At 37.6% G+C, this 26,331-nt stretch overlaps 1 protein-coding gene across 2 annotated transcripts in view; it reads right to left on the bottom strand.

Moving 5' to 3' along the window:
• Window positions 1-26,331, bottom strand: part of LOC127442254 (voltage-gated potassium channel subunit beta-1-like) — a 92,265-nt gene that overhangs the window by 23,861 nt on the left and 42,073 nt on the right. For both annotated transcript variants that reach the window (XM_051700129.1, XM_051700130.1), the window contains 6 exons: window positions 21,734-21,771; window positions 16,910-16,989; window positions 16,353-16,397; window positions 16,052-16,096; window positions 15,859-15,902; window positions 10,413-10,499 (listed from right to left, as the gene is read on the bottom strand). In XM_051700129.1, the coding sequence (XP_051556089.1) occupies window positions 10,413-10,499; window positions 15,859-15,902; window positions 16,052-16,096; window positions 16,353-16,397; window positions 16,910-16,989; window positions 21,734-21,771 (339 nt within the window). The remainder of the gene's footprint in view (window positions 1-10,412; window positions 10,500-15,858; window positions 15,903-16,051; window positions 16,097-16,352; window positions 16,398-16,909; window positions 16,990-21,733; window positions 21,772-26,331) is intronic.

Below are 26,331 nucleotides of genomic sequence, written 5' to 3'. Positions count from 1 at the left end.
ACTGAAAACACATATTACGAGTAGAATAAAGAAGAATTATGAGAATAAGAGAGAAGGGGGCCAAACTTAACATAGTGGCTGGCTCCTTGTTAGTGTCCTTGCTTGATGGACTCGCGCAGGTAGACTCGCATGTCTTTACCCAAGATAGGGCTGCACACAAGGGCTGCTGCTTCTGCTGCCACTACAGTTCTCTCACTACTTAAGTACTAAATGATGTACAGCTGAGTCCAGCCCACAAATTAGCATCTCAAAGTCAAAAAGTGTCAAAAGCCTGAAACTGAAACAGGATTGCCCAAAAACTCACTAATAGACAAAATTTTTACCTTAATTGTCAGTGAAGTGCAGTTCAATCTCTTGGCTAACAGCAACTACTAGTCCAGTGTCACAGCAAAAAACACAGCAAACAAACAAACTACAGTTGTTGTTGCCCTCTGACAGACCAACTTCTTGTTTTCTGTGTGAAATGTTTTCAGTTGAAATATTTACAGCTTAAACATACAGCCATATGAAATTGGATTCCCAAAAAACGCAAGCACTATTAAAGCAACACGTTTATTTTTCAATTAGTGCAATTCAGTGTGGGTTTTTTTCAAAGACATTTGTCATTAATATACTTCCATATACACCTAGAGATGATTGAGATAGCTAAATATACTCTATCAGTATTTATGGATTTTCCCTGATATGGCTTAAAATGTTTTTTTTTAGTCAATCGGTTGAACTATATTTCAATTAGATTGTTGCCAAAAATGTTCAAGAAGTAAAATACAAAATAAATAAATAAATGATGGGGTACCTGGTTTATCCACTACACGCCACTGATTCTAAACCATGGACCAAACCAACCAGCTCCATGGTGAATCACAACATTACAAACTTCGATTTGAAGCAGGGAAGTATTTGAATATCAGATAAAAAGACAAAGGTACAAGACTGCATGATTTACGTCTTTCAGGAGGGAATGAACTAAAATCCCTGCAACAATGAGGCATTGCGAATTACGTAATTGAAATAAAAATGCTGAAAAAATATAAATCTACTGATTTAAAGTTGTTGATTATAAATATAGGAACAATATATTTAAAGTATATTGCCAAATATTCAGATATCTACAAATATATAAGTATTTTGAGAGTGTATGGAAATGACTGAGTTGCATCATTCGCACTCCATCCTGCATCATAGAAGTGGGCAGTCGCTACTGGGCTCTCGTGCCGTGGTTTGTTTGCAGTGATTCTCTGATTGGTGGACTTTCTCCCTCAGGATCATGGGTAGAATGCTATTAAACACCATTTTCTTTTTTTATTAAGTTGACATAATGTGGACTGATGGCTTCAGCAGGTGCTTATGTCATCGATTAACAACCTCTGAGCTCATGGTAGGTCTGTCTTTAAAGCGATGTTAGTTATCGTTAAAAATTCTATTCCCCTATGGAAAAAATGAATGGGATTTTTTCGTCCGGAACCCGAATGTTGGATTCTATACAAACATCATTTTTGTTAAGCTTAAATCAAACACCAATATATGTCTAAACGCTGTCATACACTGAACAAAAATATAAACGCAACATGTAAAGTGTTTGTCCCATGTTTCATGAGCTGAAATAAAAGATCCTAGAAATTTTCCATACGCATTGATTAGATTAGATTAGGGTCTAATTAATTTATTTCAATTGACTGATTTCCTTAAATTAACTGTAACTCAGTAGAATCTTTGAAATTGTTGCATGTTGCATTTATATTTGTGTTCAGTATACTTGAAGTTTCATAAAGCTCATTTGATGTCACTGTATTTAGGAAACTTATGGCCATTAAATTCTTTTTAAAAAAGCCATTAAAATCATCACGATATCTACAATCTACGATTTTATATTGCCAACAAAATCATCAAAAATATATTATGAATATTTAAAACTGTATATCGCTGAGCCCTAGTGCCCACTGACTGCATTTCATCTTCACAACACATGCCACCAGTGATAAGTGTCTGAGGGTAGTTCTTCACCCCACAGCAGCAGAGTAGGGCAGTCTAAGAGAGGTATATGTATAAAAGTGAGAGACAAAAGACAGGATTCTGAGAGGAAAAAAGGCAAAAGATAGGTGAAAAGAAAAGAACAAGAGCAGAAAATAGCAGCCAAATGTACCTCAGAGCATAATGAAAATGAAAGCCCACTCCCACTCTCTCATTACGAACTCTGTACGAATGCAAGTGTGTGGGTAAGAATGGTAGGAGAGAGAACTGAGAGAACGTCAGCTAAGCACAACAATACATCTGCTCAAGAAGAGAGAGAGCGAAAGCAAAAACACAGGAAGCCAGAGGGATTCTGCTCAGTTCACTGTGAACGAAAATTAATAGCTCTTCAGCAAACCGTTGCTGCTACCCATATAACTCAGTTTGGACTCTGACGTCCACCTCAGCTCTGCTGGAACTCTCAGAACATCTGAGCAGTAGAACCCTGAAGTACTAATCCAATATAATGAGTATGTTTGGGGTTTGTTTGTTTGTTTTATTTATTAATTTTTCTCCCCCTTTCTCCCCAATTTGGAATGCCCAATTCCCAATGCACTCTATGTCCTCATGGTGGTGTAGTGACTCGCCTCAATCCGGGTGGCAGAGGATGAATCTCAGTTGCCTCCGCGTCTGAGACCGTTAATCCGTACATTTTATCACGTGGCTTGTTGAGCATGTTACCGTGTAGACCTATAATTTTTATAATGTTTTATAATTACAATAATATTTATTTATCACACATTATACATTTGCACATATACAGTGAAATTCTTCTTTTTTTCACATATCCCAGCTAAGCTGGGTTCAGAGTGCAGGGTCAGCCATGATACAACACCCCTGGAGCAGATAGGGTCAAGGGCCTTGCTCAAGGTCCCAACAGTGGCATCTTGGCAGTGCTGGGGCTTGAACCCCTGACCTTCTGATTGGTAACCCAGAGCCTTAACCACTGAGCCACCACTGCCCCCTAGTGTGTGTGGAGGCTTTACGCTATTCTCCACGGCATCCACGCACAACTCACCATGTGCCCCACCGAGAGCGAGAACTACATTATGGTGACCACAAGGAGGTTGACCCAACGTGACTCTACCCACCCTATCAACCAGGCCAATTGGTTGCTTAGGAAGCCTGACTGGAGTCACTCAGCATGCCCTGGATTGATAACCATGTATGGGGTTTGTGAACTTCCCTTCGTAGGCTGCAATGTATGTGTGTGTATATATCTAGCAATGTAGAGTTTGTGGGTGACAGGACATCCATCATTATAAGCACTTCGAACACTTGGTCATTATTTTAAGCAGCTCAGCAAAAGTGCTATTTTCACATGATCTAGAATGCACTAGGTCAAAAAGCACTCTAAGGCCCTGTCCCAAACAATGCATTTGATGTGAACTTGAGGTCTTGTGGCCTTCGAGGAGCAACTTGATTACTCTGGAAATTGACATGTTGCTTACGAAAGTTTCTTTTACCAGAAATCAGACAATTTTCCATTAATTTAAGCATGAACACATTTACCTCAAGCACTGTGTTGTGCAAGCAACCTCTGAGACATGGGTTCTAGCCTCATGGGAACCAGGAAGCAATCACATTTACATAAAAAATGGCAAGTGCGAATCGGATGTTGCATTTTCACTCTTAAATTATATATTTACAGGTTTAGGGTTGGGGTTTGGGTTAGGGGGTAGAGTTAATAAAATATTAATTCCTGTTGAATGTATTATGTTATTTACAATTAAAAATACAACTTGCTTTTGGTGCCACTCTGTGGACATTTCTCCCTGAAATTAGAGCTCACACATGCCTATATGTTCAACAACACTTCCAGCTTCGACAACTGGGTGCAGTTATTCAAATTTTGATAAGCACAGACAGAAGAACTTTCAAACTACTGTCACCGATTACTCAGTGTGCTCAGTCTGCCAGGTAAAAGGGAGGTCCCAGAGGCATTACACAGGTGCCTCTTACGTGCCATTCAAGTGGAGTCGGAAATATCGTAATTACGAGTTCCGAGCACATGAATGACCAAGCGCAGTCGTATTAATTAGTGGGAAAGTCGGAGTTCTGATGATACACAAGTTTCTGAGTTGGGACCTTGGAGGGAGCGTGTCAATATAAAAGATGATGGGAAGCAATGATTTTGCTAAATTATTTCAACTTCTATACCTTATTTTAATAATATTAATTTGTTATATATGACAGTCAACTAATGACTCACCCTTCACAGTTTGTTTTAAGCAAATTAATTAATAATTTGTTAGATACTATGCATTAATAAATCCTGCCATGTCGTGTATAAGTGATGCATGTTTATTCCCTTATGTTTATTCACCGGTACAACATAAAGAGAGCTTTTGCCATCATTCATTGCATATTTGTTTAAGTTTAGCTTCTTCTGTATTTTGTTTCCCACTTAAATGCCTGACATCTTGTAGTAACGAATGCTCAACTCGGTGGTGCGAGCTTATCAGGTCCACTTGAAGGCAGCATTATGCCAAGTCTTTTTTGTGGTAACACCTGACACACTCATGAATTTCTCCATGTTTTACCTTTGCGGTTTAAATAAACCATAAATGTCACATACTTCAACATTGCATCTTGCTTCATTAAGATTAATTAAGAATGTCTTGATTAATCGAGTTCCAACAACATAAGGGCAGATCCCTTAAGCGCAGTGAGGTGATGCAGCTGCGCAAAGATGGCGGTTTGAAGTTACGCTTGAGTGAGACATAATTTTTCATTTTACAAATAGGTCTACGTCTTGCAGTGTCAGCAGCACATTTGGACCTTATGTCAGAAGGACAGGTGTTACACCTATTAAATTAGTTCTATTATTATGTCACAAAGTAAAAAAAAGAAGTACAAAGGTACTAACCAGTGCTGGATAGATTACTTCAGAATTGAAATCCAGTACTGATTATACAGTACTGTGCAAAACTTTTAGGCACTTGTGAAAAATGTTGCATAGTGAGGATGTCTTCAAAAGTAATGTCATAAATAGTTTTCATTTATCACTTATTGTCATATAAAGTCCAGTAAACATAAAAAAGCTAAATCAATATTCGGTGTGACCACCTTTTCCTTTAAAACAGCACCGATTCTCCTAGGTACACCTGGACACAGTTTTTCTTGGTTGTTGCAGATAGGATGTACCCGATGTTCCAAGCCACAGTTTTTCTATCTGTTTAGGCTGTCTCAATTGCTTCTGTCTCTTTATGTAATCTCAGACTGACATGATGTTCAGTGGGGGGCTTTGTGAGGGCCATGACATCTGTTGCAGGGCTCCCTGTTCTTCTATTCTAATCTGTTCTACTTGCAAAAGTAATGTTTGGGAGTCTAACATTTATATTTCTTACTGACACACTAAAGCTGAAGATATAAATAATCATCTTAAGACAAATGCTTTTGTGAAACATCTTATGTGCCTAAGACTTTTGCTCAGTACTGTCAATTTCTTAAATTACTGTTTTTAGGTAATCTAATCAGTTTACTTTCGGATTACCTCTGACATAACATTTGTTTGGTTGATGTCGCATGTATTTAAGTAGGATAATCTGTCACTTAAATACATTTAAGAAATCTTGATTAATGAATTAAAATATGAGAATGTATATGATTTTTTTGTGCTTTACTCACCATTTGTCTGTTAATGAGTGAAATAAAAAGGTTCAGCATTTATATGTGGATTAGATTGTGAAAATGACGTATATTTGGGCATTGTGATGCATTTGATGGACAAAACCTTTCCAAAGGCATAGTGACACATGGTTATATGACACACAAAATAATTTAAATAAAAATGTAAATATGTTCATCAGGAGTTGGTTAGATATGTAATGTAAAGTTGAGAAAGCATGCAAGCACACCTTCAAATGCTTCTTTAGATTTTATACAGTATTATTTGCAGTGGACAGAATATTAAGATTGGAAGGCAGAGTTTACACTGAACAGTAAAGTTTTTGCCCTTTTTCTCCTTAAAGGTGAAATTATTTTTGTAAAACCACTGGTCAAATATGTAGCGAGACCGATCCATCTTCAGTGTAATTGGTTAGCTAATAATTAGCTAGTAGGCAAGTATCTGGTCTGTGTGTGCTATTCACAACCATCCCCTCCCCCGTCTTCTGAAAAAATCTCAGAGAATCAAGGCCCAAAAATACTTCATACTAAACCGAAGAACAAATGGTTGTGACATAATTTAGAACTAAATCTGGCCAAAAAGACAGTGTTTTTGCATTCGATTTAGTGGTTCGTAACAGCTCGCCTGGGCGAACATTTTGGAAAACTTCTAACCAACTGCTTAATACCTTCTTACTGGCATTGGTCCATGCTATCAGTAGGTGTGACCTGGACCTCCACCTACCTTGATGCCGACAGCTCATTCTGTTTATGTTGTTTAGTCAGTCAAAATCAGTCAACAAGAACACATAGGCGTGTCGCGTTATTAGCGAGCTGGTCCAAATTTACCTACATCTGTACGATCGTTTATATAGAGAAATTTTCCAAGACCATGTCATGCGATTTTTTTTTTGTGCTTTTTTTAATTAATCTACAAAACGAATCAAATCTACTCAAATACTCTCAAATGCCCATTCACTCATGTGCCATCTGCAGTGAAAGCCATTCACACATCTGCCCAAAGTAAGATATGCCTCTCTTATCATCATTCTTTTGTCTATATTTTGCCCACTTTTACTCTTTTAAATTACAATAACAGAGTGTAATCGGCGCATATTATGGCCGCATATATTGTGTTAGCGCATTAGCGCCATGGATTCAAAAAAAGACAAATTAAACATTTTCTACTGCATATATATTACTTTAAATCATCACGAGTGGTCAAAACAACTTCTTTTACTGACCTCATGTGAATTCTACTTATAGAATGAGGCATAAAGTCATTGATAAACATTTTAATGTCACATTAGTTAAGGTTTTACTGAGTGTCCTCATATTTAAATGTACTTCTTAACACCTCCCACAGCGGTGTGGCCGGTGTCTGAATGTTCACAAACAGTATACTAATCCACGTTACATGTAATCTGTTACTACCCAGCACTTGGTACTACCATGTTTTTTGGACATGTACCAAGGTAATAGCATGTTATTACCATGGTATTCTTTGAAGTACCATGTGTATACTATGTAAATACCATTTTACATTCATATAGTATCATTCAGTACAATGGTATATATCAAAGTACCGTGGTATTGCTATCTGACACCACTACTGTGTAATCACTTGGAACTATTACGGTATTGTAAGGAATTAATCATTTGTGCTGAATGTAGCTGTGTGATCTGACAGCTTGATTTGATTTGTGTGCTTATGTGTGTGTGTAAAAGAGAGAGACAGTGTGTTTTATAGTTTTGATTTGTGGGTTTAATATCTCTACTATGGATTAATGTGGACTACTCAAACACAAACAGGTCATTTGAGGTTTGTGGAAACCGCCAGCATGTGCTTAGTATACAATGTAAGAACATGTGTTTGACGCTTATTATAATGGCAAACAATAAAAAAAAAAAATAAAAAAAAAAATTACAGCGTCAGACCACTAAGCCATTATCGACTAATACTGTATTCATTAATCTATGAATGTATCCTAAAGAGTTGTTTAAATGCACAGAGACTGGACTGTTTGTGTGAGTGTGTGGTATCCCACACCAGCTTGACACCCGGAATGTTCTGGGTTCAATAGTAGTTAAGCTCTATTGACTGTGGCATGCTGTCAATTGCCAAAGAAAATAATTTCAACTTGTCCCTTAGTTGCCTTTAATGTAATTCACTTTCAATAAAAGTTTATGGGACAATGCACTGCACCGTAATATACATTAAAATACAGTTTCGAAAGTATAGCCACTAAACTTAAACATTATACGTGTTAACATAAAACTAGAGTAATAGAATCACTTTAATTACACTGTGTAATAAATGTTTTTTTTTTTTTTAATGTAAGTAAGTGATATTTCCTAATTGCTTATTCCTCAGAAGTATAGAAAATGGCTATTATTCCCCACAAACTTTGCTTTTGTGACCAAGACAGTGATATTTTGAAATGTACCTATTGCCAATGAGAAAATGGGCGAATTTGTGTCTTTTCGTTCACATAAAGTCAGAAAAAAACAACATATGAATCCAAATTAACATGTATTTATAATAAAGTAATATTCAAAGCCGTGCTGGTCCATAATGGTAACAAGTACCCGTCTCTTCCCCTGGCTCACTCGGTGCACCTCAAAGAGGATTACAAAAGCATCAAGACCTTACTGGATGCCTTGAAGTATGATGAGTATGGCTGGGAGGTCATAGGAGACTTTAAAATGGTGGCATTCCTGATGGGTATCCAAGGCGGTTTTACCAAGTTTCCCTGCTATCTTTGCCTTTGGGACAGCAGGGACACCAAGGCGCACTACCACAGGGACTGGCCACAGCGGACCGAATTCTCTGTGGGGAGGAACAACGTCAAGTGGGAACCACTGGTGGACCCCCGGAAGGTGCTGATGCCACCACTGCACATCAAATTGGGCCTTATGAAACAATTCGACAGAGCTGTAGATAAGTCTGAGGCAAAGGTCAAAGCTGGTGTCTTCGTCGGAACACAGATAAAGAAGGATTTTAGATTCATATGTTGTTTTTTTCTGACTTTATGTGAACGAAAAGACACAAATTCGCCCATTTTCTCATTGGAAATATCACTGTCCTGGTCACAAAAGCAAAGTTTGTGGGGAATAATAGCATTTTCTATACTTTTGAGGCATAAGCAATTAGGAAATAACACTTACTACCCAGGAACAAAAATTGTGTTACATAGTGTTATATAACATTGTAATATACACATCCAATTTATTATGCAATATTTCAACTCCTGTCATGATCATGTAAAGCCAGTTAAAGGAAAATTCCGGGTTCAATACAAAGCATAATGTTGATTACCACAAAAAATATTTCAACTTGTCCTTGTTTATTACAAAAAAGAAACAAATAAAATTGCTCTTACAGAAAAGCACTTAAAATGGAAGTGAATTGAGCCAGTCCACAAACATTGAAATAAACGGCATAAACATACATGCTAACATGATTTGTATGATAAAATTGCTTAATAACCTGTGTTAAAAGTTATATTCAATTTCGTCGCCATGAAGATGTAGCACAGATAAACCCTGTAATTTATTTTATCACACTTTAATAATTTAAAAAGAGATCTGATCACACTTTATCATGCATAATTCTTGCGTCTTGTGGCTATAAATCTGAAACAGTGTGTATTTTATCATTTGGATAGGCCCCATTCACTTCCATTGCCTACTGTAACAACGATTTATTTTAATTTTTTTATTAACTGAGGGACGAGTTGAAATTATTTTCTGTGGTAATCAACATAGTGCTACAATTTTAACCCTGTAACTTTCACATAAAACTCACAAGGATACCAGAAACGGACTGTCACCCCCAGGAATTGTATCAGTAACACATAAGTGGAAGTTCATCCACTTAAAACAAAAGATATACCGTTAAATCTGGATGATCTACACAACTTTACAGCTCAAGTAACAAAAATTTGTGTATGAACAAATAAATATAAGTAATTATTTTATTTTTTTTACTAAATAAATCTGCCATCCATCACACAGACCTCAATGACTGCACAAAAAAACACAACAACAAATCTCCAGGGAGACCACAGGTAGCGAAATGAGCTCTCTCAATACTTCCAGAATGTTCTTTAAAAAATACCCTTTTATCATCATTATCTTCCCTGTACATGCCAAGCCCACACTGCATTATGTGGATCATTATTTGGAACTTCACCCATGATTAAAAACTTTTTCTTTAAATGATTTTCTGCTTTTCCCTACAGCAAGGCAAAGCAGCAGCAGCTCTTAAAACCTGTGACGTATGGCAAGCTCCTCTTGAGATTATCTGCGCACTGTATGAAGTGGATGGGTTGCTTTGCTGGGCTTGTAACCCTGATGTAAAATGTGTTTAAGTGTTGATAAGACAATTCCTCTTACTGACAGGAGAAATGACGCCACACTACTGTAGAGATCCTAAAGCAGCCCAACAACAAAAGTCAGGTGTGTGTGAAAGAGAAAGGCTTGAGGTTAGAGATACAACAGGGAATGAGCATCTTAAAATACTGCATGGACCCCATGGACAATTCTCTAATCTCCCTTAGACAGAGAGAGAGGGAGTCAAAGAAAGAGGAAGAGAGATACAGTATGGTGATGGGGTAGTGAGAGAGAAGCAAACATTCTAAGCTCTGCAGTGCCACAGAAATTGAAAGAGAGGGAGATAGATGTTAGACCGGGATTATGATAACACTGTAAACAAATTGGCCTCCTGAGATGTATGGAAATAGCACCCTACATTATGTTATACACACACACACACAGACTGCCTCACTTACCCTCCATAGGTGTGTTGCTGTCAGGGCGATTGGCAAAAACCACATCCACATATTCCAGCTGTAACCTCTGCAAGGAACCCTTAAGACCTACAGAGAGAAAGAGAAAAAAGTACATGAGAATTAAAGCACAACGCATGATCTGAGAGCTAAAATTATGTCATCGTTTACTCACCCCCATGTTGTTCCAAACCAGTATTACTTATTTCCTTCTGTAGAACACAAAATATGTCAGGCAGAATGGCAGCCTCAGTCACAATTCACTTTCATTGTATGGGAAAAAGATACAATAAAAATGAATGGTGACAGACTAATATGTTTAACATCTCCATTTGTGTTCCACAGATGAAAAAGTCATACAGGTTTGAAGCTTTCATTTTAGGTGAACTCTCCCTTCAAGTAGTTTTTCACTGAAAATCTTGCCCTCAACCCTAGCTCTCAAATCTCATCCACATTTCTGCACATTTATACTTTCACAGTTTCTCCTTATATGGTGTACAGCATTAAAGCAAAAAATGACGTTTGCATATCTGTCATGATTTGGATGTGCATAAGGCAAGATTTTCAATGAATAACAAATTTCACAGTTATTGTATGGCTTTGAAAGACTTTGACTATAGCGCATAAGTCATTTGGACTAATATTTTGATACTTTTATTGTGGTTTATTTTATTTATTTATTTATTGTAATTTTTTAAGCTTGACAGGATGGTGACCAGTGGCTGTCAAGCTCCAAAACATTATCCATATCATCTCAATAATTAAAATAGCAGCCTGGATATTCTGATACATCATGTAAGAAATGCAGTTTGAGAGTGATTAAATGGTGAGAGAATTTTCATTTTTGGATGAACTGTCCCTTTAATTTGAAAGACATGGAAGATGAAAACACAAACACACAGCTGCACAAGAACCTACAACAAGTCTGAGCTACAAGCTAACAGATGGAGGTGTGAAAATAAATGAAGGGATAAGAAAGGGAGGGGAAAAGAGGAGAGAGGGAAAGGAAACAATCTCAAATAGCAAAATGTGAAAGAGGATTAGATGAGTGCATGTTTGCAGACATGGGAGGAGAAAGACGAAGAGAGAGAGAGAGAGAGAGAGAGAGAGAGAGAGAGAGCGAGAGAGAGAGAGAGAGATGAGGGTGCTAAAAAGAATGCATTTTATCACATCATTGTACCATTTCGAATTTGCACTGTCAGTTATACTGTATATATTTATCTGTGTACTATAGACTAAGGGTGCATTATACATCTGTATCCAATAATAGCGTTTTTTATTATAAATTATCTGCATTTGATTAAGCCAATTTGGGAGGCACTTTTCTGTCTATATTTGCATTACTTTCAACCTATAGATCCCAAGACCATTTCTAGTGGATGTATGACATCAGCTGCCCTCCAGTTAACACTGTTGTCTTTAGCAGAGTAACCCCAGGTATTCATCACATTAAAGGGATTGTTCACCTAAAAATAAAATTCTCTCAGTATAAAGAAAATCTCAGCTTTGTTGGTCCTTACAATGCAAGTGAATGGTGATCAGAACTTTGAAGCTCCAAAAAACACATAAAGGCCACATAAAATTAATCCATAAGACTTCAGTGGTTAAATCCATATCTTCAGAAGCGATATTATAAGTATGGGTGAGAAACAGACCAATATTTAAATCTTTTTTTACCATAAATCTCCACTTTCACTTTCAAAATGTGAACGAATCTAAAAGATAAACTGGAGATTTATAGTACTTAAATATTTATCTGTTTCTCACCCATACTTATCATATCGCTTCTGAAGACATGGATTAAACCACTTGAGTTTTCTGGATTACTTTTATGTGGCCTTTATGTGATTTTTGGAGCTTCAAATTTCAGGTTGACAGTCACTTGAATTTTAAGCACAAACCGAGCTGAGATATTCTTTTAAAAATCTTAATTTGTGTTCTGCAGAAGAAAGAAAGTCATACACATCTGGGTTAGCATGAGGGTGAGTAAATGATGAGAGAATTTTCAATTTTGGGTGAACTATCCCTTTAACCATGGACATACAGTTGAAGTCAGAAGTTTACATACACTTTGGTTGAAGTCATTAAAACAAATCTTTTTTAACCACTCCACAGATTTCATATTAGCAAACTATAGTTTTGGCAAGTCATTTAGGACATCTACTTTGTGCATGACGAGTAATTTTTCCAACAATTGTTTACAGACAGATTGTTTCACTTTTAACTGACTATATCACAATTTCAGTGGGTCAGAAGTTTACATACACCATGTTAACTGTGCCTTTAAGCAGCTTGGAAAACTCCAGAAATGAAATCAAGCCTTTAGGCAGTTAGCCAATTAGCTTCAGACAGGCTAATTGGCTAACTGGAGTCAATTGGAGGTGTACCTGTGGATGCATTTCAAGTCCTATCTTCAAACTCAGTGCCTCTTTGCTTGACATCATGGGGAAATAAAAAGAAATCAGCCAAAGAAATTGTGGACCTCCACAAGTCTGGTTCATCCTTGGGAGCAATTTCCAAATGCCTGAAGGTACGTTCATCTTTACAAACAATAGTACGCAAGTATAAACACCATGGGACCACACAGCCATCATACCGCTCAGAAAGGAGACGCATTCTGTCTCCTAGAGATGAATGTAGTTTGGTGTGAAAAGTGCAAATCAATCCCGGAACAACAGCAAAGGACCTTGTGAAGATGCTGGAGGAAACAGGTAGACAAGTATCTATAAAACAAGTCATATATCGACATAACCTGAAAGGCTGCTCAGCAAAGAAGCCACTGCTCCAAAACTGCCATAAAACTACAGTTTGCATGTGCACATGGGGACAAAGATCTTACTATTTGAGATGTGTCCTCTGGTCTGATAAATCAAAAATTGAACTGTTTGGCCATAATGACCATCGTTATGTTTGGAGGAAAAAGGGTGAGGCTTGCAAGCCGAAGAACACCATCCCAACCGTGAAGCATGGGGATGGCAGCATCATGTTGTGGGGGTGTTTTGCTGCAGGAGTGACTGGTGCACTTCACAAAATAGATGGCATCGTGAGGAAGGAAAATTATGTGGATATATTAAAGCAATATCTCAAGACATCAGCCAGGAAGTTAAAGCTCGGTCGCAAATAGGTCTTCCAAATGGACAATGACCCCAAGTATACCTCCAAAGTTGTGGTAAAATGGCTTAAGGACAACAAAGTCAAGGTATTGGAATGGCCATCACAAAACCCTGACCTCAATCCGATAGAAAATTTGTGGGCAGAACTGAAAATGCATGTGCGAGCAAGGAGGCCTACAAACCTGACTCAGTTACACCAGGCCTGTCTGGATAAATGAGCCAAAATTCCAGCAACTTATTGTGAGAAGCTTGTGGAAGGCTACCCAAAGTGTTTGACCCAAGTTAAACAATTTAAAGGTAATGCTACCAAATACTAACAAAGTGTATGTAAACTTCTAACTCACTGGGAATGTGATGAAAGAAATAAAAGCTGAAATATGTAATTCTGTCTACTATTTTTCTGACATTTCACATTCTTAAAATAAAGTAGTGATCCTAACTGACCTAAGAGTTTAAATGTATTTGGCTAAGGTATATGTAAACTTCTGACTTCAACTGTAAAACTAAAGAGTCAAAATACTAATTTTGATATTATAATTTTTATGACATAATTTTGAAAAGTATATCTATTATCATCATTTAGAACCTAACAAACTTTTTTTTGTGAAATGTTTTGCTTGAAAAGTGTGCTATTTTTCTTTAAAATAAATGCCACATGGTTGGATATTTTGCTATTCATTGCAATAACATTCATAAATCTTTTAAGTGTCCAGATAAACTTTACCCCACCTCTTGACACTTTAATATATTCATACTCTTTTCCATTTTAGTTTTTCTTATTAACCAGTTATAATTTTTTCATACACTTGTACTGTATGTACTTAAATGCTCTGGCAACACTCTGTTCCTTTATAGTCATGCCAATAAATGTTTACTGAGAGAAAGAAAAAAAGAAAAAGAGATAGAGCATGCCAGGTGTGTTGAAACTAGACAAAGTTGTCAACTGTCATGTGCTGTTCTGATTAGTCTGTTCACTTTGCCAGACTGAAATTAATCTGACAGATAAACCCAACACTGCTCCTGTCACAAAGCACTGCAATCCAGTTAATCCTAAACTCATTAATCTGACCTGTGCTCATTGAACATGCCCTCGCACCCGCCACGCTGCTAATCAGACAGAATTTTCTGTCTGAAAGTGTTTGTGGAGGATATATTCTTAGCAGGGATCTTTTTATAATGTACGCAGAGGATAAACAGACATTACTTTCTAGCCCACAAACAATGTCAAACAAACACAGAGACACTGGCAAGAAGGAAAGGGACAGACTGGAGCCAAGCAGAAAAACTACACACGAACCAAAGTGATAAAAATAACTTTGAGAACGGAGGGAGGAAGGATGAATGCAGTGTCTGAGTAATTTAATTAGATTTTATTCATTAGATACCAACACTGAAATGGTCTTAATCTGAAAATGATATGGAAATAAAATTACAGATATTAAACGTTTAATTTCTTGTCTTGGTCAGTCTCAAAGGAATAAAGTAATACAACAGATATCAATCAGATTATTAATAAATGCAGATTTTTCTCTCTCAATCCAGCACTCAAATAAAGCTTATGATCTGATTTTACATGACTACATGTGTATATCACATGAATATGTCAGTTTAATTATGTATGGGGGGGGGGGGGGGTATTGAAATGGTCTAAATGAATTGTTCTGACACATTGAACCATGATGTTAATGTGGGCGATGCAAGTTTTTATCTGGCTTGTGACATTTCCCCCTCCCCCTTTTTTCTCCCCATAATTTCCTGTAAACAATTATTAATTCAATCATTTTCAATAAAAAAAAATGTTTACATTTCATCACAACTGAACCTAAATAAAAGTTAGATAAGAAAACTAAAAAAATACAAATGTCAGCAACAAATAAAAACACAGACAAGCCGATGAGAGTTGTTGGCTCACAGGAACCCAGGTTCAAAACTGACCTGGGTCATCATATCCCATGTTCCTCCCCTTTCATGCCTACTTTCCTCGGCCATGTTGCCTTTACAAAGTATAGTATAGTACAGCTAGTATAGTCTACTCTATACTGTCCTGTAGGTAAAGGCAAAAAAGCACAGAAATAAAATCATGTAAAAAAAAATTAAAAAATCAGATTCAGAAAGACAGTGAGAAAGAGCGAGAGAGTGAATCTCACACTGTTTATAGTAAGAATGAATGTTAGTGTGGGTGCAGAGCTTTTATTTGGAATGAGGCCACACACAGTCTACTGCTGCACAAGAAAAAAATCAATAAGGGAGGAGGGAATGAGAAAAGAAAAGATAAAAGAAGGTTCAGGTCAATTACAAATGATAGAGGAATTAGAAGAAAGAAGGAGAAAATCTACCTTCAATAATGTGCTTCCTCGAGAGTCCACGCTCTGTCTCGGCCCTGGAGAAAAGAAGAAAGACAAAGAGAAGAGAGAGAGAGAGAGAAAGAAAGAAAGAAATAGATTAAGCTGATTGAAATTGACCCAAAATCTCTCCAAGGAGAAAGTGAGACAGACAGACAGACAGACAGACACCACAGTGAATACTTACTTTCCTCCCCAGTAGAGCTTGGTGGTGATAACCAGGGAGGATCTCCTACACACACACACACACACACACACACACACACACACACACACACACAGATTAAGTATGAGATGAGTGGTCTGCTAAATTCCTCAGCCATTTAAATTGATCATGAGAAACCCAACCACAAGCTTCCTCCTAATCAATCACCTACAGCTTGAGCTTATAAAACTTTTCAAATCACTATGGGTACAAATACACTAACGTTACATAATAGTAATATACATTACGTATAAACCCACACACGCACACACTCATTCAGTACCTCCAACACTTCTTCTTGATAATGTTTCCTAGGATAATTTCAGCTCTGTGAAGAAGGAAGATACTCATTTTGAGTTTAAGCAGACCTGTAAATCATATCTCAAGAGAATGCATCTGAAAGCCTTTGCATGGCACTGTATATTTTAACAGGTTCAGATGAAATAGCTGGTGAGCTGTAGGTCTGGGTGTGAGGTTTACAGGCTGGAGTGCTACTTCTGCTTTTATGCAATTGCTGAATCCCAATTTGCATACTATCCATACTAAATAGTATGTAAGATTTCGATTAGTGAATCATCTGATTAGATTAGTAAATCACCCTGAATCATAGTTCTTAGATAATAGTATCTCAAAGTGTGTCCAGATGGCATACTATTACCCTATTTAAGTATGCATCCATGCATGCTATTTCTGCTTATATCACCCACAACTGCTTGTGCTTATAAAGAGGTTTGCTTTAGCACCATTCAACTGTCTTAATATATACTCACACTTATGTATGTAAATTGGGATTCTGCAACTCACTTATGTGTAGATGTGTGGGTCAAAGTTCAAACTCACTTCCCAGCTGAGTAGACCTCTGCAGTGTCAAAGAGATTGACACCGTTTTCATAGGCTATAGTCATTAGCTGCTCTGCCACCTGCAACACACACACACACACACACACACACACACACACACACACACACACACACACACACACGTTGGTGCTGCTAACCTTATGAGGACTCTCCATTGACATAATGATTTTTATATTGTACGAACTATAGATTCTATCCCCCAACCCTACCCCTAAACCTAACCCTCACAAAAAACTTTCTGCATTTTTCTATTTTCAAAAAAACATCGTTTAGTATGTTTTTTAAGCGATTTGAATTATGGGGACACTAGAAATGTCCTCATAAACCACATTTATAGCATAATACCCTTGTAATTTCCAGTTTGTAACCTAAAAAAAATGTCCTTGTAAACCGCCCAAACCCGCCCACACACACACACACACACACACACACACACACACACTGTCGCTCAGCATTGCACAAAGCATTTTTTGTGTAAAAGCATAATTGAGTTTGGTGGTTCTGTGCTCACCTGTCTGTAAACAGTGCTATTTAAATTCACTCCACATGACTCATGTGTTGTGGGAAGCTAATATATACATAAGTATATAATATACTGTTCAGTGGGGTTAAAAAGTCCACTTTAAAAATCTAATTTGAATAATAAACACAAAGTTTTAGGATTAAAAAAAGAAATGTTATGACATAAAATTAATAGGAAATATTTAAGATTCGGCACTGCAAAAAAGAAGCATTTTTACAAGTGAACTCAGATTTTGAACCCCACTGTAGAGTATATAGAAGTATTAGAAGTACTGTGTATCATGTTTATCACTCAGGATGTTCAAATTTGTCCAGACAAAATTCAGAATTGGTCTGATATCATAATATCATACATCATTTAGTTTTCTGTCCTTTTAGACACTTCTATTCATATAGACATTAGAGGGAAAAATAGAAATAATGGAGACAAGAGAAAATGTCATGAGCTGGACTTGAACTTGCATCAGCCACATGAGTGCACCAGCTCAATGTGTTGTGCAAATACAGTATGTGACATTGCAAAGCATCGTATCTGCATTTTACTCTCTAATTCTCTTATTTTTTTGTTAATTTGTTTAAACACAATACAGAACAAATTGTAAATGCCTTAAGTTTATGGACAGATATTCAGGCTGATGTATGTTTTAGTGTAATGGCATTCCTGTGCATGTTAACACCAGATTAATATTATTATTATGCATGGGTGCTTTATAAATGTATAATTTAAAAATTATGCTACATAGAAACACAGCAGACAGTCATGAAGTAGGATGAGATAAATGAAAATGTACTGCAATATCATGACCATCTTCAAACATTATTTAAAGCTAAATCTGTTAAAGAACAGAGTCACATGAGCCTTTCCAATGACTAAACAACTAAAATTATGCAATTTTGCTTCTCAAGTAAATGTATTTTGTTTTAAAAATATTTTTACTGGAAAACAAGATAAAAATACCGATTAATAAAATTAGTTTGCAGTGTTCATGTCACGGTTTGGTCTTTTGGGGTTAGTGGATTCAGTCTCTTTTTTAGTCTTTCACTTTCTCGCTCTTTCTCAGTTTGATAGAGAGCTGTCAATATGAGTGACAGTGATCCATTCTGTCAGTGTAGTTGTGTATTGGCTGGCTGATGAGGGAAAACCGTCTGTTCAACAGCTGACAAGATGACTTACGACATGTGGAGAAGGGGACAGAACAGGGACGTCCATATCCCACTTAATTTGGTAGGACAAGAGGGACACAGAGAGACTCCGCCTCTGGGGAGAGACAGGGTTGTCGTGGAAGCTGTTGCCAAAGGGACTTTTATGATGTAAGTAGCACTTGTATTCTTGTGCATTTGCCCAGGGTGAGTGTCAGAAAGGGGCACTGGCAGAGTAATGTTATTTTCTGAACAATGAGGAAGACCACAGCATGATGTGTCTAGGAGTCTTCCTCTCTGCAAAGACTGTCAAATACAGAACATGATTATCTTGGCTATCTCTGCACACTTTGTGCCTATGGCTTGACTGGATTTAGAAATGTGAATTATAGGTAAAAACATAAAACACAGGTGAATAAGCCTACTATTACTTTTCTTTTTTTTTTTTTTTACCAGACTCCCCACCCAAACTCTAACCCAGGAAACCCTATTATAAAAAAGCTAGATTTTTTTCTTTAATAAATTAAATTAGCAACATTTCATTAGCAACATTAACTAAAATCCCTCAATTCTATAATGCTTAACAGATCATTAGTTAGAAAATAGTTAAACATTAGAAATGTCATGATAATGTAAGTTCTGTATGTTAAATATAACTTCTCCATGAAACCCTGAAGTACATGCAGACCCCTGCTTGAAAACCCAGACTACGGATTGATATTAATTAAGATATATCGATTTTAACGATTTAATCTGTGCCGATAGTTGCTTTTTGGAACTTTAATTTCCGATAGTTGCCAGTAGTTTTTTATTTATTTATTTTTTCCTCAGTTGCCCATAGATTGTTTTTTAATTAATTTTTTCCTCATCAATAAACCTCATCTGGTGAAATAAATAGTGACTACTGTGTGTGTGTGTGTGTGTGTGTGTGTGTGTGTATATATATATATATATATATATATATATATATATATATATATATATATATATATATATATACTGATGAGCCAAAACATTATAACTATCTGCCTAATATGCTGTTGGTACTTCGCGTGACGACCCGCCAAGGCATGGACTCTATAAGACCCCTGAAGGTGTCCTGTGGTATCTGGCACCAAAACATTAGCAGCAGATCCTTCAAGTCTTGCTGAAAGAGACCACTGTCATCAGGGAATACCATTGCCATGAAGGGGTGTACCTGGTCAGCAACAATGTTTAGGTAGATGGCACGTGTCAAATTGACATCTACATGAATGGCTGGACCCAGGGTTTCCCAGCAGAACATTGCCCAGAGCGTCACACTAGACACTACCTCCACCGGCTTGTCGTCTTCCCACAGTGCGTCCTGGTGCCATCACTTCCCCAGATTAATGGCACACATGTACACAGTCGTCCACGTGATGTAAAAGAAAACAGGATTCATCGGACCAGGCGAACTTCTTCCACTGCTCCAAGGTCCAGTTCCAACGCTTGTGTACCCATTATAGGTGCTTTCGGTGGTGGACAGGGGTCATCATGGGCACTCTGACCGGTCTTGTTAATAGTTAAAAGTCAAGAGTTATGCACCAAACCTAATTTTTCTGGTTATTATTGGGATGCACACTAAACTGCTTTTGGGATTTTATTAATTTTGGACTCTTGTAGCCTCAATGTCTGTGGCTGTCATAATAAGGAAAGACAAAGAAATGTTTTATCATTCTATAAATCAATAAACATTTAAAAAAATCTATCGGTCGATAATCGGTTATCAGCCTTTTCCACTACCTAGGTTATTGGTATCAGCTAAATCCACTATCGGTCAACTTCTAACACATAGACAAATGAATTGTTGCTGTAGATACACTGGCGGTCAAAAGTTTGGAATAATGTACAGATGTTGCTTTTTCGGAAGGAAATTGGCACATTAATTCACCAAAGTGGCATTCAACTGATCACAAAGTATAGTCAGGATCTTCAGGATTTTCACTGATGTGAAAAACAGCACCATCACTATTTAAAAAAAATAATTTTTGATAAAAAATGACAGGCCCTATTTCCAGCAGCCATCACTCCAACACCTTATCCTTGAGTAATCATGCTAAATTGCTAAGTTGGTACTAGAGTATCACTTGCCATTATATCAAAAACAGTTGTAAGCTATTTGGTTCGTTAAATGAAGCTTAACATTGTCTTTGTGTTTGTTTTTGAGTTGCCACAGTATGCAATAGACTGGCATGTCTTAAGGTCAATATTAGGTCAAAAATGGCAAAAAAGAAACAGCTTTCTCTAGAAACTCGTCAGTCAATCATTGTTTTGAGGAATGAAGGCTATACAATGCTTGTAATTGCCATAAAACTGAAGATTTCATACAAAGGTGTACACTACAGTCTTCAAAGACAAAGGACAACTGGCTCTAACAAGGACAGAAAGAGATGTGGAAGGCCAGATGTACAACTAAACAAGAGGATAAGTACATCAGAGTCTCTAGTTTGAGAAATAGACGCCTCACATGTCCTCAGCTGACAGCTTCATTGAATTCTACCTGCTCAACACCAGTTTCATGTACAACAGTAAAGAGAAGACTCAGGGGTGCAGGCCTTATGGGAAGAATTGCAAAGCAAAAGCCACTTTTGAAACAGAAAAACAAAAAGAAAAGGTTAGTGGTGGCAAAGAAACACAGACATTGGACAACAGATAATTGGAAAAGAGTGTTATGGATCTTCACCCCATTGAGCTTTTGTGGGATCAGCTAGACTGTAAGGTGTGTGAGAAGTGCCCGACAAGACGGTCACATCTATGGGAAGTGCTACAGGAAGCGTGGTGTGAAATGTCACCTGAGTATCTGGACAAACTGACAGCTAGAATGCCAAGGATCTGCAAAGCTGTCATTGCTGTACGTGGAGGATTTTTTTATGAGAACTCTTTGAAGTAGTTTAAGAAGTCCTGAACATTTTTTTCAAATTGTAATAATAATTTTTCACATTATTATTGTCCTGACTATACATTGTGATCAGTCGAATGCCACGTTGGTGAATAAAAGTACCAATTTCTTTCCATAAGAGCAAAATCTGTACATTATACCAAACATTTGGCCGCCAGTGTATCTTCGCTATCAATTACATTTTTTTTCTGTTTATAAACATGAAAATTTGCATTACTCACCTCATCTGAAACCTGCCCCCCAAATGTCACCCAAGTGCCTAAGAGAGAAAGAAAAAGAGAGAGAAAGAGGGAGAAAGAGAGACAGTGTGAGTCAGAGGTCATCCAGTCAGTTAGTTTATTCTGAGTAGAGCTTGATGTATTTTCTCTGGTTCCTGTCAGAGAAACGTTTGAATGGATTAAAATCTGGAATATTTTACAATCATTTTTCTCTGACTGATACAGTTGCAGTCACTTTACCCTAAAGAAGAATTTCACTTAATATAATTAGTGACATTTCTTTAAATTGTGTCTTGTTCTACCTGGGATTGTGGTAGTCTGATCAGAATCAAAGCCAACAGAAAATTGGTTGTAGGCTCAAACACAAACAGGTGTGTAGCAACTAAATAACATACAAATAAATTACAAAAATGTCAATGATTTGTTTTGGCCAACAAATATTGTAATTGGTCATTTATATAAATGTATGACATTTAAAGTACATGTGACAACCTGCCCTGATAAAAATGTTACAACATGCCCTGATTTGACTTTCATTAAAAATACATTTGTCCTAAGAACACATTTAAACCTTTCAGTAAAAATCTGCCTTCGTAATATAGTTGACCCTTGCTAATGTAGGCCAGTGTGATTTGATTATGATCAAAAATATGATGATAGTAAAAAATAGAATTCACACACCAACATATAAAACAGCCATTGTGACAACTTCCCAGAGTGACAACTAGCCTCAGTCTCCCCTATATTCATTTTTTTATGCCACGTTTTATATTCAACAGTTATACATATTTTCTACTGTGATGTTTTGAAGCCTGATGTCACTTGAAGCATTATATTTTATATTAGAGCTTAAGTGTGAACACTGTTAGTTTTTTTTAAAGAAAGAACAACAACAGACAAAACAAGATTTATAATATTGGTCATATTATAATTGGTTATCAGCCATAACATTCAAATATTATATCAGTAAATATTTCTGTATTGGTGCATCCCTAATTTTAACCATCAAAAAAACAGTGTGACAAATAAACATTTAAATTATGACTAAGGTGATTTTTCAATACTTCATTTGATTTTTATTTACGTGAAAATACATCCTAAATGATCATAAGCAATAATAAGGCCATATCCACTCTTTGAATCTACAGTATATAAATATTGTATGTAATCTGTAATACATGTCTGCAACCACTAATATTTTGTCAGTAAGCACCTTTAAGTGTGTACTGGCACTATAAACTCTTGCACTTACCCGAGTAAACAAAAAGAGACATAAATGAGGTTGATTCTTGGTACATATAAATATATAAACTGTCCCGTGTTCTCTGAAGACTTATTCTTGGCCTGCGTCACACTTCCCTGCAGCCTAAAACACCCATGATTCATCACTGTCAGTGTAGGGCTCTGAAGACACTGTGCCCCACATCCCTGTCTAAAACACCTACTGTCACCCTAAAACTAAAAATCCTGGCTGTGAGTTGAGCATCTCTCCGGCAAGTACTGGCATTCTGGGCTTCAATACCATTGTAACCAAGCTCAGATTGGCATCCAGGAGACACCCGACTGTGTTTCAGGGTGGCAAACCTGTTGGGGGTGACTTCCTCTCAACTGTTCCCATGGCAATCAATTTCTCATTGGTAGTAGGATAAATGAGGAAACAGTGTGGGCGTCTGCATGTGTTACATTCCCTTGGTGATACCTGCGTGGCGATAAAGAATCTTTAACGGCTTTGTGTTTCGTACACTACGCAGACTATGGTATTTATCCTGCCAAATAACTGTATGTGTGCAGCTACTCTGAGCAACAAAGTCTTGGGCAACTCATCAACTGAGAGAAACAAGGGAATAACAGGATCTCATCTCTGTTCTGGATCCATTCCATTCTTTCCCTTTCACTTTTTTGTGTGTCCTCATGTATTACTGCTTTAGTTCTGATTGAACAGAACTCCTTTGTACATTTACATACCAAAAAGGAAAAATTCACATAAAAATGGAAAATTATTTAAGTATTTACACACTCTCTTGTTGTTCCAAACTGTTATTTTATGTGGAACAAAAAGAACACATTTTGTATAAATTCAAAAACTCCTTGTTTTCCCATATAGTGACTAGTTTATAAAGCTCCAAAGAGTCTGTGACAAATCACAAATTCTCTTTGAAGGAGGAAGTGGGAGCCGGATAAACAATCCAATGTGAGTCTCTTTATTCACAACACTCTTTCAGTGTAACACACCCAAACTAATGGCTTTTCAGCACAAACAATGTCACAGACAGTCAGCTCCGTGTATTACTCTCTCTCTCCCCTCCGGCGGTATGGACTGCACTTTTATTCCTCTCCAGCTCTCACTGCAACAAAAACAGCTGTTAGAGGTGACTTCCCACAGGTGTCAATCCTTACTGCTCTTCCTCTCCCGGCCTCGCTCTCCACAGTCGTCGCTTAGCCACACCCACCCTGGTGTGGCCACCAGCTGCATTAAGTACTGGAGTGCATCTCCTCCTCATGGACTGCACCAGATTTGCCAGTTCTTGCTGTGAGATGTTACCCCACTCTTCCACCAAGGCACTTGCAAGTTCCTAGACATTTCTGGGGGGAATCGCCCTAGCCCTCACCCTCCGATCCAACAGGTCCCAGATGTGCTCAATGGGATTGAGATCTGGGCTCTTCGCTGGCCATGACAGAACACTGACATTCCTGTCTTGCAGGAAATCACGCACAGAACGAGCAGTATGGCTGGTGGCATTGTCATGCTGGAGGGTCATATCAGGATGAGCCTGCAGGAAGGGTACCACATAAGGGAGGAGGATGTCTTCCCTGTAATGCACAGCATTGAGATTGCCTGCAATGACAACAAGTTCAGTCCGATGGTGCTGTGACACACCGCCCCAGACCATGACGGACCCTCCACCTCCAAATCAATCCCACTCCAGAGTACAGGCCTCGGTGTAACGCTCATTTCTTCGACAATAATTGCGAATCTGACCATCACCCCTGGTGAGACAAAACTGTGACTCGTCAGTGAAGAGCACTTTTTGTCAGTCATGTCTGGTCCAGCGAAGGTGGGTTTGTGCCCATAGGCGACATTGTTGCCGGTGATGTCTGGTAAGGACCTGCTTTACAAAAGGCCTACAAGCCCTCAGTCCAGCCTCTCTCAGCCAATTGCAGACAGTCTGAGCACTGCTGGAGGGATTGTGCGTTCCTGGTGTAACTCGGGCAGTTGTTGTTGCCATCCTGTACCTGTCCCGCTGGTGTGATATTCGGATGTACCGATCCTGTGCAAGTGTTGTTACACTTGGTCTGCCACTGCGAAGATGATCAGCTGTCCTTCCTGTCTCCCTGTAGTGCTGTCTTAGGCATCTCACAGTATGGACATTGCAATTTATTGCCCTGGCCACATCTGCAGTCCTCATGCCTCCATGCAGCATGCCTAAGGCACGTTCACGCAGATGAGCAGGGACCCTGGGCATCTTTTTTTGGTGTTTTTCAGAGTCAGTATAAAGGTCTCTTTAGTGTCCTAAGTTTTTATAACTGTAACCTTAATTGCCTACCATCTGTATGTTGTTAGTGTCTTAATGACCATTCCACAGGTGCATGTTCATTAATTGTTTATGGTTCAATGAACAAGCATGGAAAACATTGTTTAAACCCTTTACAATAAAGATCTGTAAAGTTATTTGTATTTTTACAAAATTATCTTTAAAATACAGTGTCCTGAAAAAGGGACATTTCTTTTTTTGCTGAGTTTATAAATAACTACAGTCTTTACCAACACAAGGGTATGGTTTTAAAGCTTAGAAGCTCTACTTTACAATACATATGGGCATTAAAACTAACACTAAACAAGTGCTTTGAAATTTGCAGACAAATCAGAAGTGTTCCGTTTTGATAACGGAATAATCTCCCCATAATAATTTTGCACTGTATGTATTATTGTAATCGGTAAAAACTGATCAAATAGCCAGGTATCATATGTTGTTGGAAAGCTCTCAGAGTTGATTATAACCAGCCTATTTGTTTTAATCACAGACAAAAAAAATATAGCAAGTAATAGCTAAGTATATATCTTTGACATACATTTTACATGTAAACAGGTCTTGCTTATAAGCCACGTTTTTGCTTATAACTTCACGAAAAAAACAGAACATAAAATATCACAAACCATTTCTAAGAGAAGGAGATTCCTGTTAAAGCGAGCCGACACACAACGTAATCGGATGCAAAGATCATTAGATCATCCACATGAAGCACAATGTGCACACAGCACATAATGTGCTATCTGGCTAAAAAATTTAGCTTTCCTGGATCAAATGGCTCGATCGGATCGGAAATTATGTAGTATGCTGTCCAGCATCATGAAATGCTAAACCAGTTGTATTAGGATTCAGATCGCTGCAATCAGAGGTGGAAGTCATCCAAATATGGGCAGAGAGGTTTGTTCACTCGAATTACATATTGCCACCAGGAGATGGCGCCAAGTACAAGACAGACTCAATGATGGCTCAAATGACACAGAATGTAACTGAATGAAATCTTGTTACTCATGCCTGCATGCTTTGGACAGAGAGCATACCCTAAGTGATTGTTGTATTTGGATGTGTAATTAG

This window comes from Myxocyprinus asiaticus, chromosome 6, assembly GCF_019703515.2.
Source record: "Myxocyprinus asiaticus isolate MX2 ecotype Aquarium Trade chromosome 6, UBuf_Myxa_2, whole genome shotgun sequence".
Lineage (NCBI taxonomy): Eukaryota > Metazoa > Chordata > Actinopteri > Cypriniformes > Catostomidae > Myxocyprinus > Myxocyprinus asiaticus.
This window is presented reverse-complemented; position numbering and strand designations above follow the sequence as displayed.